This window comes from Onychomys torridus, chromosome 14 (assembly GCF_903995425.1).
Source record: "Onychomys torridus chromosome 14, mOncTor1.1, whole genome shotgun sequence".
NCBI lineage: Eukaryota > Metazoa > Chordata > Mammalia > Rodentia > Cricetidae > Onychomys > Onychomys torridus.
The window spans coordinates 38231595-38246234 of record NC_050456.1 but is presented as its reverse complement, the minus strand read 5'-3'; the positions used below and the strand labels follow the sequence as shown (position 1 = coordinate 38246234).

General features: G+C 43.8%; 1 protein-coding gene across 1 annotated transcript in view; it reads left to right on the top strand.

The window, feature by feature from the left end:
- Nucleotides 1-24: 24 nt before the first annotated feature.
- The window catches only part of L2hgdh (L-2-hydroxyglutarate dehydrogenase), a 31074-nt gene continuing 16458 nt past the window's right edge, over nt 25-14640 (top strand). Inside the window, exons 1-5 of the mRNA XM_036206161.1 lie at nt 25-240; nt 3946-4061; nt 4677-4828; nt 7436-7567; nt 14014-14176. Coding sequence (XP_036062054.1) covers nt 101-240; nt 3946-4061; nt 4677-4828; nt 7436-7567; nt 14014-14176 — 703 coding nt within the window. The 5' untranslated portion in view covers nt 25-100. The remainder of the gene's footprint in view (nt 241-3945; nt 4062-4676; nt 4829-7435; nt 7568-14013; nt 14177-14640) is intronic.

Here is a 14640-nt window from a genome sequence, read left to right as displayed (position 1 = left end):
CCTCGCTTGGGGGCGGGGCTGGAGAGCGGCGCGCTTCTCCCGTAGAGTCGTTCCGGCTGCAGCGGCGGAGGCTGGGCGAGGGGAGGAGGTGGCGCAGGCCATGTGGCCGACCCTGCGTTACCTGGGCGGTGCCTGCGGTCGAGCCCCGGGCCGCTTTGCTGGGGGCTTCCTCCCGGCAAGTGAGCGGGCGTCCAGGGGGCCCGGGCTTCCGTGCGGGGGTGGCCGCAGCTCCAGCACCAGGTAAGTGAGTGGTGGTGGCCTGCCCTTGCTGCTTCCCTCTGAGGTGTCTCGGACTGGACCTACGCCCCGACTGGACGTCTCCTCTGCCCTAGGCGTTGAAGTCCTGTTTCTGTGGTCCAGCCTCGGACTCCAGGAGCTGCTGACCTACAGGGTTCATCCGCAGCATTTGTGGGAGGGAGGAAAGGCCGTGTTGATTGGAGGTCAGAAGCGAATCTGGCTCCGAATACGCCCCCACCTCCCCGTTTCTTAACCATTTTAAAGGCTGAGTGGTGAATAGGATCCTAGGCTGGCCCCCTGGGTGGTCATTTTGAGGATTAAGGGACCTAGCACGCTGTAAATCAGTGTGCTGATTCTTAGCTAGCGTTCTCTGCGTTGCATGGAAGATCCAGAACTGGGCTGCAGTAGGGCAGTTCCTTGCACGCACTAATGTCCCCCTGAGCAGCACTCAGTTGCCTACCGTGAGCTGCCTACGAAAGCCGGCAAATGCAGTGTTCTGTGCGGAAAGCTTTAAGGGGGGAAGCTTTTGGTTGTTTTGAGACAGGAAGGCGAGCCTGATGAATGTGATTTAGTGGAAGAAAAATGTGTAGAAAAACACTGGAGAGGGACAGTGTCACGTTAAATTTTAGTCTACGGGCCATAGAGGCTGTTAGATGGTGTTGAAACAAGGTTTCCCTACGTAGCCCTGGCTGTCCTGTAGCTCCCGATGTAGATCAGGTTGGCCTCCAACTGTCAGAGCTCTGCCTGGCCCTGCCTTGCAAGTGCCAGGATTAAAGGTATGTGCCACCCCACCTGCTCCATCTTTTGAGACAGGGTCTCTCAAGGAGGTTGGCTGGCCAGCAAGCTCCAGGGATCTGCCCGTCTCCCTACCCGACCCCAAGGTTACAGATGGGTGAGATTATGCTTTCACATAAAGGTGCTTGGGATACAAACTCAGGTCCTTCTGTGTGCACAGCGAGCGGTTGGGTTTTTTTTTTTGTTGTTGTTGTTTTGTTGTTGTTGTTTTTGTTTTTTTACCAATTTACCATTTTCCTAGCCCCGGACATTTTTTTTTATACTTTTTATTTGGGGATAATTGTAGATCCATAGAAAGTTGCAAAAATTATAGAATGATTTTATGTTGCCTTCCCCCTTCCCCAACATTCTCCCCAGTGTTAGCATAGTACAACAGCAAAGCCAGAAAATTAATATTGATACAGTGCACACATGTTGTTCAGGTTCCATCAGTTTTACATGCGCTCTGTGTTCTGTGTGTAGTTGTATGCAGTTTAATCAGATTTGGTGTAATCCCCATAATTGGGGCATAGAAATTCCGCTGTGGACCTGGGCACACAAGGTGGTAGGGCCCAGCTGTCAGTCAGCTCCCCCTGAGAAGCTCACCAGAAAAGATGAACCCTGCCAGCTCTCCACAGCTCTGCCAGACACTGAGCTACAGTGCCTGTCCTGGTAGCAAAATGAACGAACAGTATCGCCAAGTGCTGGCCGCTGTAATGGTCAACAGTGACACCAATAAGAAATGGCTACCAGTCAAGTCTGGACAGCAGGGGGTCAGCCAGGTCAACAGATGTTACAAGAATGCCAACAGTACCTCTAGAGTTGGTGTCAAGCTGCAAGTTCAGCTGGTTGTGATCATTCAGTCATAAAAGGCTGGACCTCTTTTCTGCTGGTGGCCAGATGTCTGTGCCTTCCCCTTATGGAGGGATATGGCTTCAACTCTGCAGATAAGGAAAAGGTAACTACATTTTCCATTGCAGGGCTGTTTGCCCTGAACATCATGAATTCCCAAGAAGGCTCTTTTATCTAGCGTCAGGTGCAGAAGGACTCCTCCCTGAGGAAATGAACCTGCAGAGAAGACACGTGATGAAATACTAGCAACACTATTGTTGTGAGGCAGACTCCTCCACAGAACACACATGGACACTCTTAAAGCTGAATAGAAAGTCTTTATTGCCCCAGCCAGTGGCTGCACAGGGAACTTGCCCAAATCATGCAGCCCTGAGCCTCACTGTTCCTTGACTTTTATGCACAAACCCCACATCTTGGTTGACACACTTTAGTGAGCAGGAACAGTTATTGGAAAGTGAAACTGCAGAGCCAAAAAGCAAGGTTAGTACGTTTAGAAACTTTCCTGGATCTTGGAACTATGGACTAGGTCTTAGATGGATTAGGCCTTCGTTCCCGTATTGGCAGGTTTGGGGGGCCTCCGTGCTGGGTGCTAAGGTCAGAATGGTGCTTCCAACATGGTGTCAGTTGTGCTAAGGTCTCTGGAGAGAACCTTGGCCACAGCCCACCCTCCCACGGGGGCACTCATCATTTGTCTCATGTAGTGGGTCCCCACCCTCATCCCCCCACTTGTTCCACTTGTACCCACAGTTCCCCTAACCCTCCTCCCTGCCCCCCAGGAGCCCACGATAAATGGTAAATGCTCTATCATGGTTGGAGCTAAGCTGAGGAAAGGTGTGGTGGCCAAAAGATTCAATCAGAGACTCTAGTCCCAGCAGAACTTCAACATCTGATTCTGTCTGGGAGGGCAAAGAGACTGTAAGGTAAAGGAAGCCCTCCCGAGGAGATGAACTAACTTCGGGCCAAAAGGAGAAAGCAGCTTGCAGCTCCCCAGGCAGATGAGCCGCTGACAGAAAGCCCAAGGAAAGATCTCAGCATCTCCAGCATCCGCTGAGGACCTGAGCCCCCAGCTGGCCACCAAGCTCCTTAGATGCTGGTGGGAAGCTTGTCTGTGGTGAAGAACCCCAAGTTAAGAGCCTCTTTCAGATACACCTCAGTGTAGGGTGAACCCTGCCAGGAGTGTGAACGGCATGCGTGTGGACCCCAGTGAAATGGACCCTTAGAAGAGGTTGTCTCTGGAGTTTCTCCAGGTGAAGAACATTGCCTCCATCGGGTGGGCGCTGAGTGGGATCGCTGTCAACTAAAGTGGGCCGTTATCGAACAGGAGGGAATGAACAGAGGACCCAGCCTGTGAAGGCTGGGATGTACGTGTCTCAACCTGTGAGTCAACATTAAATAGGAAATCAAGTTCAATGCCTGGATTCCTTTTCTTAGACTCTCTGATAGAGAATATCGGGACTATTATTTTTTGTTTTTTTATATTTGCCTAAATGAACATTTCTTTGGTGTATAGAGAACATTCCCAAATTATCTGCTTTGTTACATGGCTTCCAGGTTTTCCCCAGGTAATGCTGTTGCAACCCTACATGGCAATGAGCAACGGGGCCTGCGGTAGCCTTGCCATGCTTTGGAGCCATGGCAGCTGTGGTGTTACAGTCCGTACATGTAGCGTGTTTTCTGTCCACACAGTGAACTGTTCCATCACCACAAAGATTCGTTATCTATCCCTCTCTGGTCACATCCCACCTCTCCGTTCTTCTTAACTCTTGGCAATTACTCTGTTCTCCATCAGAAAACTTTGTCATTTTGAGAACCTTCTATGACTGAAATGTAGTACAGGACCTTTAACACTGATTTTATCATACAATGTGATATACATATATATAATCTTATTATCTGTCACATATATGGTATATTAAATATATAAACAACATATGATATGTAATATGACATTTGTTATATATAATATAAAGAACATATGTCATTGACAAATTTGTACTTTAGTTTCTCATTAATGAAAATTATGCTAGTGAAGTTCGGTGAGGTCTATAAACATAAATTCTTAATGCTTGCTTTCTCTTAAAGCTCATTTGATATAGTCATCATCGGGGGCGGAATTTTGGGGCTTGCCTCTGCCAGAACACTCATCCTGAAGCATCCCGGACTTTCAATTGGTGTTGTGGAAAAGGAGAAAGATTTAGGTACGTATACCATCAGCTTGCTGGGAACCTGCTTCCTTTGACGGCTGAACCAGTCATGAAAAACGTTCATGGTTGTGTCTCGTTTTAGATTCTCTTGAGAAGGAAAGTCTGGGACGAGGGCTTGTGTGGAGGTGGTTGATTTGGGGGGTTATATCCGGTGGCAGGAAGAAGAGGGGATGGGGAGACTAAAGACCACACAAGGGCACACCCTAAGTGTGCCGTTGGAGCTTGAGTACCCTGGGACCCCAGAAGGCAGCATGGTCCTCCCAGGCTTGCGTTCATTCTCCATCAGCCTCTAGGATTGTCCCTGTTGATACCAACAACCCCACTTCCCTCCAAAGAAGGCCTTGGAGCATGTGCAGAGAGTCATGGGGGGCCTTTAAAGTGGTTTGGTGAAATGGTGTTTAAACAAAGCTTAAGTTGAACTCGGAGATGGGCAGGAGTGATTTAGCAGTGACGCCGAGGGTAGCTGCTAGAGGAAGGTGCCAAGAAATAGAACACATCTAGGCAGAATGTTTAAATGATGTGGCCTCTGCTACATGGTTAATTGTGTTTTACCTCCTAGGTTCTGTGTGAGTCATTTACCTTTCATACCCTATCTCTCTTGTATTATAGCTCTTCACCAGACTGGACGGAACAGTGGTGTCATACATAGTGGAATTTACTATAAACCAGAATCTCTGAAAGCTAAATTGTGTGTAGAAGGCGCCGCCCTCATCTATGAGTACTGTAACCTCAAGGGAATTCCCTACAGGCAATGTGGCAAGGTATAGCATTTCACTGGGGCCTTGGCTTGTTTATTTATTTATTTACTTAATATTTCTTTATTTAATACGCACTAGTGTTTTGCCTGTGTGAGGGTGTCAGATCCTCTAGAACTGGAGTTACAGACAGTTGTGAGCTGCCATGTGGGTGCTGGGAACTGAACTCAGGACCTCTGGAAGAGCAGCCAGTGCTCTTAACCTCTGAGCCATTTCTCCAGCCCCCTTGGCTTGTTTACAGTTAGCGTTTTCTTAGGTTTAATGTTGAAAATTTAAAAAAGATGTGACTTTTTCTGCTCTTGTATCTATGTAATGTAATGTAGTCTAAGGAATAACAAAAATGATGTGACATCTTTATGTAATTAAAGTTTTACTACATACAGTAAGTATATAATTTAGTTATTAGTGTATAATTTAGTTATTAGTGTATTTATAGAGTTGTACCACTATCAATACTAGTTTTAGAATATTTTCATCACCCTCAAAATAAACCATATACCAGTTCTCCACTCCTACCTCTCCTGAGTGCCTAATAATTATTTTGTTTTCTGTTTCTATACAGTTACCTGCTTTCTACTTTGTATCTCTCTCTCTTTTTTTTTTAAACAGGGCTTCTCTCTATGTAGTCCTGGCTGTCCTGGAACTCACTCTGTAGACCAGGCTTGGCCTCGAACTCAGAGATCCACCTGCCTCTGCCTCCCAAGTGTTAGGATTAAAGTGTGTGCCACCACCACCCAGCTTATATATCTTATAAGTAGAATTATGTCAGAACATGTGCTATTCTATGACATTTACAAAAGATATACACTTACCATAATGTTTTCAGAGGTGATCCATGTTGTAGCATTAATTAGTACTTCACTTTTCTTTATGGCTGATTCGATTATGTGGCTAGGCCTCATTTTGTTTAGGTACTTATGAGTTGATATGATTTGAGTTGTTTTTGCTTTTTTTGTTATGAATAATACAGTTATAGGTATTTATGTATAATGTTTATGGAAGCCCATTCACAATGAACTGTTCATTGTCAATAAATAAGATGTCCCATCACCACAAAGATTAGTTATCAGTCCCTCTCTGGTCACATCCCACCTCTCCGTTCTTCTTAACTCTTGGCAATTACTCTGTTCTCCATCAGAAAACTTTGTCATTTTGAGAACCTTCTATGACTGAAATGTCTTCATTGGAAGTTTTCGTTTGTTTTACTTGTCACCGTTCAGTTCAGGGTTTTGTTGTTGTTGTTGTTGTTTGTTGTGAGTCATTTTCAGAAGTATCTTTCTAACAATTCGAGCATCTGGATGGTCTGCTTTCTTTGGCATAGTTCGTTGTTCATACCACTCTTTATGAGTCTTATTTCTATAAGGTTGGTCATGATGTCCTTTCTCCACATTTTAAATCTGAAAGCTCATTACAGGATCGTAATGTCATTGAGGATGTATCACATTAAAAAAAAAAAGATGTGTTACCATTTTTTTTAGTAACGTGAGAAAATGCCCCGACAGAATGTTAAGTGGGGAAAGGAAGGAGAAAGTTGTGTAGTTTCCGTTGGGTTGTAAGAGGTCAAGATGGCAAACCTTTATCTGCTTTATGATTTCCAAATACTCCCATTCTGTGATCTTTTTACTTTCTTGACGGTGTCCTTTGACTCATTTTTGTTTAAAAAGTTAATCATTTATTGACTTAAGTAGCCTTTGTACCTTGACCAGAAGCATTACCTCAGGAAATTCTGTTGACTCTTTGGTCTGAGGTAGTGGCTTGTGCATGCTGATGTACAACGAATGTGTGGCTGGGTTTTGCCTTGTTGTGAAATAAGAAGAAACTCAGTTTCAGATAGCTTTCTCCAGAGCTATAGGAACAGAGTTATGAGGAAAGGTGATTAAATGTATTCTTCTCTCTGAATTAGTAAAGACTGTGTTACTTATTTCAAGACATCAAAAGAATAGTTTATTGAGAGTAGTGCCTCATTATACTGATGATTGACTTTTTTATGAACTAGCATTTCACATTTCCTTGTAGAAATAAGAAGGGTACTTACTTTGAAAGATATAAATGGGGCTAGAGACATGGCTCAGCAGTTATGAACACTGGCTGCTCTTGCAGAGGACCCATGTTCAATTCCCAGGACCCACGTGGTAGCTCAGAACCACCTGTCACTCTAGTTCTAGGGGATCCATGACCCTCTCTGCCCTCCGTGGGACATTGCACACAAATGGTGCAAAGACATACATGCAGGCAAAACACCCATACACATAATAAACCTTAAAAGGAACCAAAGCAAGCTGTAAGCATGTACTTCTCTCGTTGCTGGCATGGAGGAAGGGATAATGATAAGAGCTTATATGGCCGGGATCATACTGAAGTGAGAAATGGAAATGAGGCTGCATTTCACATTTGGGGAGATTGGTTTTAATGCTATTTTCTCAAGACTTTTTTTTTCTAAGTGAAGGAGAGAAATAAAATTATGAACAAAGAGAGAAGTTGATTTATGAAAGAAAAATGCTTTATATTAACCTTGTTTGAGACATGTAATAATTTGTGATTTTTACATTGGCTATATTTTTGATAGCTGGTGATATTTTTAACTCTATTCATGCATTTTGTCATTTTCTGAAGCTAATAGTAGCTGTTGAACAAGATGAAATTCCCAGACTTCAGGCTCTGTATGAGAGAGGTCTGCAGAATGGAGTCCAAGGCTTGAGACTGATCCAGCAAGAGGAAATAATAAAGAAGGAACCATATTGCAGGGTGAGTGATTGACCAGCCTAGTGCACATGGTAGTTTCCATAAACTATTCCAAATAATGCTGCTATGAATGAACATTCTAGAATATATGTTTTGGTAAAAAATGTTAATACTGCTGTTGGGTACATATACATCAGAGAGAGATTGTTAGGTTGCAGTTTATGTGTTTATGTTCAGCTTTGGCAAATATTGCCAAAACGTTTTCCAAAGTACCTTGGCTTATTCTCTCAGTCACATAGACTTCCAGTTGCTCTGTGTCCTCAGACACGTGGTCTTTGTTTTTGCTGAAGCCACTTTTGTGGGTATGTCCTACAAGCTGAATCTATCTACTGAAAATGCAGTAAGCTAGAAATCTTCCAGATTTGGGGATGTTGAACATGCTTAATCCAAAACTTCAGACAAATCAAAATGTTCCTAAAATCAAATATTTTTGAGCATCCTGTTGATATTTTAAAAGTTTTATATATTTTTCAGCTTAAAAATTCTTGAACTGTAGCATTACATTATGGTTATCTTGTATTTTCCCAATGAGCCAGTGTTACATACCTTCATGTATTTATTTCTGACTTAGAAACTTTTCCCCCAGAAGTTCCTATTTGAATGGTGTGACCATATTTCTATTGGGTTTATTGCTTCTTTTATAATTATTAATTCTTACTGACTTTAGAAGTCTATTATATAGTCTGTATATATCTGTTGTGTATATAAATATATACTTGTTATTATGTCTAAATATATATTACAGGAATCTCTGCCTCTCTGTAACTTGTTCTTTTATTTTAATTGTATCTTCAGAAGTTCTTAATGTAATCAATTTAGCAGTTTATGAGTATGTTTTCCTTTTATGGTTAGTGCTTTTAATGTTCTGTTTGAAGAATCTTTTTCTATCACATGGTCTGTAAAATATCTTACGTATTGTTATTGTTAAGAAAATCTCAATCATTCAATTTTACCAGTGAAGACTCAGGAACCAGATGCTGGAGTGAAAGCCTGCTAGCTCAGAGAGGCAGAGAAAGCACCCAGCTGACCTTCCTCCTCTACCTGTAGTGCCCTGTAGTCCCTGAAGCCTCCTACCATCACAAACCAAGCTCCTCAAACTGAATGTCCCTCCCGTCTACTTCCTGTGTGTCTCTCTACCCATCCTCCTGACTTCCTTACTCTCTGGTTTTTGCTGTTAACTGGTTGCTTGCTCAGCCTCTTAATCTATAGTTGAGTTTATTTAATCCTGTTTAAAGTATTCAAGCAGAAAGTTCTTGGATTAAAGGTGTGTGTTAGGGCTGAGTCATACCACAACTAGAAATAGGTTTTTCTAGTAAACAGTAAAATCTTGGGGTTCACAGTATGGTCAAATATCCTGTAACAGTTTTTCTAAAAACTACATTTTACCTTTCATTTGGAATTGAGTTTTGTATATAGCATAAGGCATAGGTCAAGGTATGTTCACCTCTCCCCTATGAATATCCAATTGAGCATCATTTATAGAGACTATATTCCTCTACTGCATGCAAGTGTCTGGGTCATGAATGGACTGTATTTTGTCCTGTTGTCTTGTGCATTATGTTGTAATTATAGTATGTGCTAACTGTTATGCCCAAATCCCAGAGACCCCCAAAAGACCACCATGGAGAGAGACACCATGGAGACCGTACCCCATTTGTAAAAGCAAAGAGCCTTTATTACCTTCAATCTTCAGGCTTGGTTTCTCTGTCTATCCAACACAGAAGTGAGAGCAGAGAGCCCCAAGCTCAGGTGGGGTAGAGTTTTTAATCATAGCAGAGGTTGGGGTGAGGGGGTTTCCAGAATTCAGGACCCTGATTGGCTGACATTTGTCTAGGGGTATCTGTAAAACAAAAATAGGTGTGTGCTAGACTCAGGGACATCTGACCACCTTATGTAATGGTTGGAATGTTTGGGATGTCAGGTACTTCCCCTTAGAGTAGGCCCTCCCTGGTGGGGTCAGCGTATGGTTTTTCCTGGGTCTGGGTGTTGCCTGCCATGGCAGCTGTGTGGTCAGGCTGTTTGGGCCCTTCTACACTACCATGTCTTAGTTACAGTAGCCCAGCTGAAAAGTGGCTCCAGGCAGCCGAGCCGAGGCGGCTCAGACAGAGAGGGCCGAGGAAAGCAGGAAGGGCATGCCGAGCAATGGGCACTTTCCTGCAGTTCAAATGGGGAGGGGGCTTTGTCACGCTGACTGTGACTGCTCAGCGTGGAGATTTGGCTGTTATCTGCCTCTGGGTTCTTAGGATTAAATGAACAGTTTTGCTGACATGAAAGTGACTCCATTTTCATTTGGTCTGCCAGCACTTATGGTAGGGCCTGGTACCGGAAAACTCAGTCTGGAAAAAACTCAGCCTTCTCTAACTTGTGCTGAATAAGTGTTTTCCGAAAGCACACTAAATTTGTTGGTATTTCATAGCTTTGTGTGGATTTAATATGTTTTGATTGTGAAGCCAATATGTTGGAATTTCACTGGCATGGATTGCCTTTGAGACTAAAACAATTTGTAAACTTCAAAAAGGAATACCAGTTTAACATAATTTTAAAATATTTATTTATTTATTTATTATGTATACAATGTTCTGTCTGCATATATTCCTACACCCCAGAAGAGGGAACCAGATCTCATTATAGATAGTTGAGAGGCACCGTGTGGGTGGTGGGAATTGAACTCGGGACCTCTGGAAGAACTGCCGGTGCTCTTAATCTCTGAGCTATCTCTCCAACCCTTAACATAATAATTTTATCTGCTAGTGAAAAAACTCTTTAAAATTTAACAATTTGTTTGAAAAGACTAAATAAATAAATAAATAAACAAACAAACAAATAAGTAAGTAAGTAAGTAAATAAATAAATAAATAAATAAATAAAAAGACCTGTTGACCTCTACAGGTTTGGGCATGCTGTAGAAATAATTCCATTTTAGAGCCTGAGAACAGATTCTCCCTGCTGGGCCAAAGTTTGGGGGATCTGGAAGGGCCTGTCTCATTGTCCTCTGCTGTGTGTTCTCATGAAGAGCTGTAAAGACTAGAGACACCAGGAACCAGAGTCCAGTGCTCTTTATCAGGCTTTACTTACTGTCTACAGTTTCTCATTTTTTTATTAATTTTTCAAAAATTTTCACATCTTGTGAAGATTGAGGATGAACTGGATATTTTCTTCAAACCTGACCATATGATCCTTCTAAATCCTTTGAATGAGGCAGATGAGGTGTATGTACTGATAATAAGATATTGGTGAAATTATTAAGGCCACTCCACATAGTTAAAAGGGAGGTTTATTTTGTGGGCTAACTTACAATGAAGGGGTAGGTTGTAGGGTCTGGCAAAGGTATGGTGCAGTCCGGCGGTGTTCTCTGGAGAACTCTGTTTGGTGTACCTCCAGTGTCCAGGGTCCAGGCACCAAAAAGAGCCCCACCATCTGGAACTGGGTCTTTAGCATCCTCTCTCAGCCCCGCCTGGTAGGTGTGACCTTTACTGAAGCCTCACTGGGGGTTGGAACTTCCAGGCCAAGGCTGGAATGGCTACCTACTACAATAAGAAGTGATAGATGTGCCCTGAGCCAGGTGCAGTGGCGCACGCCTTTAATCCCAGCACTTGAGAGGCAGAGGCAGGCGAATCTCTGTGAGTTTAAGGCCAGCCTGGTTTGCGTAGTGAGTTCTAGGGCAGCCATAGCTACATTGTAAGACTGTCTTGAAAAAAAGAAAAAGAAAAAGAAAGAAGAAATGGGTTGCAATTTTTCCCAAGCTCCTAACAAGTGCTTCGCTCCAAATAATGGACTCAAAACAGGCTTATTTCCTGTTTGAGTCAAGGCAAATTCCTTATTTACTATGTGCCAAATACCTTAGACACTGCAGATATGAACGATGAGGAATGAAGTGTGGCTGTCCTCCGTAGTGTGACAGGAGATCGGTTTTAATATAGCACAGAGTGCTAAACTTTCTGATGGAGTCATTCTCTGACTTGGCCAAGGGAGTGCTGTCACCTTAGCGTAAGAGGAAAGCAGCCGTCCCAGAGGCGAACGGCCCCCTTGAAGATTGGATAGAGGACTTATAACAGAGGTGGACCATGCTTCTCCCTGAAGCTGCCACACAGTGTTGTGATGTCATCTGTAGTCATAACTGTGATAATACATGGTGGGAAATACAGTCTGGTTATTTCACAGAGGGACCTTGAGGAAGTTCCTCCCCTATCTCCCATCCTCACCACCACAACCACGAATGTCTCCGTGGTACACAGTCACTCCCGAGTCTCCTGGCTGCTACAAAGAGGTCCAATTCTAAAGCACTGTTGCTCCAGATCCCTTGAAAAACCCCAGGGCGAGGTCTCGCAAAACTTGAAGCTGCCTCTGTGCACTTTGAAGTGGGGAGCAACTCTTGATGGTACCCTCTGAGTCATCCCCAGTGACAGTCCTGACTCAGTCTGACCCGGGGGCCCTTTCTCTCAGCCTAAGAGGTCAAGCACATGCTTTTCTCCCTTGTTTCCTCACTGGGTTTAGCTCCCGGCTCTCCTTGACCCACCTTCCAGCCGCCTGACCTGCCATTGCATTGTTTTTCAAGCTGTGACCTGCTAATCTAGACAGTGCGTGGCCAGTCTCCAGGTTGAGAGCACAACCAGCCTGTCCACCAGCCCCATCTCAGATGACCGAGCTATAGCCAGGCTTGGACCTGGGAACTGGACGGCTTGGCCACGATGGCTTGTTCCCCACCTTCTGTGCACATTCAGTTAGGGGCACCCATACTTCCTCAGAAGGAGCGAGTCCGAGACCAGGAAGAGAAAAAACAGAAGGGAGACTCTCTAGAGCTCTGAAAGGTGAAAATGCAACCATTTAAAGACGTTTTATTCACTCGGGAAATATTTGAGGGGTTTGTGTGCAGGTACCAGAGCACAGAGGCAATAGGAGGATGTTTGGATTCTAAAGAACCTGCATTCAGAACGAAGCACGTTTGCTGAACGTTTCTATCCCTGCCTTGTCACGGGAGTTAGTTCTGTAGCTTAAACTCTCGAAACATTACCTCCCAAGGCTGCTGTGCCCAGCGTCCTATCTAGAGGCTAAGACTGAGTATAGCCGTTGACTTGTGAATCTGTGGATTGTTGGACAGTAAGTCCAGCATGAAGTCTCACGTGTGTCAATCATATCAAAATAGGAGCGACCTCCTAACCCTAACAGACTTTTTGTGTGCTAGAATCGAGCCTGGTTAGGTAAATGGTGAGGTTTGCCAAATGTTGCATGTTTTGTAAGCCCTTGGCCTGACCCCGGCATCTGGAAACATTGTTTGTGGAGTGGGGTAGAGTGAAAAGCTTTTAAGGCACTATACCAGTGAAATATTTAAAATGTTATTTCCGATATTATTTTAAAAATGAACAGCACTGCTGTGTTGACCAAACAAAACATCATAAAAAACGACTGGTTGCACTCAGCTCCAGGCGTTAGTTATCTGAGAACTAGTTACCTTCTGAGGGAAAATGATTGGGATAACTGATGGGTATATGCAGTGCAAGGTTCAGCACGTAAACATACTCGGTATTTGTCCTGTGACTAGTGGCACATTCACCATTCATTCACAAACAAACAAATAAATAAATACACATGAATCTAGGCTTAAATGCATGCTTTCAGTGACAGAGAGAAACACAACAAAAATCAGGCTTTTCATTTCTCTTATTACCCAGATGATCACAGAATGTCCCCCATTCCCCGTTTAAGGTCTGGAAGACCTGCAGCAGATCCTTGCAGTGCCCTGCATACCATGTGACTAGGGAGCTAGAACAGCTTTGAGTTTTCACTGGCTGTGAGTGACATGTGCACCACTACAAAAGCTAGTATTTTATATATTTGTTTGTTTGTGGCAAGGTTTCTCTGTGTAACAGTCCTGGCTCTTCTGGAACTCAATTTGAGACCAGGCTGGCCTTGAACTCACAGAGATCCACCTGTCTCTGCCTCCCGAGTGCTGGGATTAAAGGCGTGTGTCACCACCACCCAGCTTTATTTAGCAAGTATTATTCCTCCCCTCTAGTAGGCACATCACACACACACACACACACACACACACACACACACGTTCATGACCAAATTTAGGCATTTAATAAGAGTAGACTTTTCTGTTACTGTTTTAAACACTGTGTCAGGTTTTTTGTTAAGCAAGGATAATGTGTGTGACACATCAAAATAAAAAAAAAAAAACCATAAGATTCCAAACAAAATTAAAGCTTTGCAACTGGGTAGTGGCGGCGCACGCCTTTAATCCCAGCAAGCACTAAGGAGGCAGAGGCAGATGGAGCTATGTTTTTAAGACCAGCCTGGTCTACAAAGGGAGTTCAGGACAGCCAAGGCTGTTCCAAAGAGAAACCCTGTCTGGGGGGGGGGGGTGGGGGGAGATGGGGATGACTTTGAACAAACTTTAGTGATTCTTGACTGTATTATTATTTGATGTTTTTATACTTTTGTCTTAGGGTCTAATGGCTATTGATTGTCCATATACTGGCATTGTGGACTATCAACAGGTAGCTCTGTCATTTGCCCAGGATTTCCAAGATGCAGGTGGCTCTATCTTGAAAGATTTCGAGGTAAAAGACATTGAAATAGCTAAAGAAAGCCCTTCCAGAAGTAAGGATGGTAAGTTATCCCCATCTTCTCTACAAAATACTTGTATTGATTAAAAAAGAAAAGGTTTGTTTTTCCTTTGGCAATGCCTGTAGGAGACTCCCAGGAGCCAGGCTAGAGTAGGGCACAGAGTCAGGTGAGTGCAGCAGGGGATGGGTGTGATTGGACAGAGCAGACCCACAGTTCCTAGGTGTCTGTGTGCTGATAGAACTAGGCACTGAGTAGACATTTGATTGGCACCAAAGTCTGACAGCCAAGGCCATTATGTACAGTTAGCCTCCAGACAGTTCCCCGAAGGTCAGTCGGCACCTCTCTGCAATGCTTACTGTGAATACAGACTTTAGCGCCATTCAGACATCTTGAATCAGACTGTGGGGCTATCTTCGGACACACCCCAATTTCCACCAGCAGATCAGTATCATCAAAAGACTCAGCCATCCCGAGTCTGACCTCCTGGTCCCCTCTTAGACGGCAGT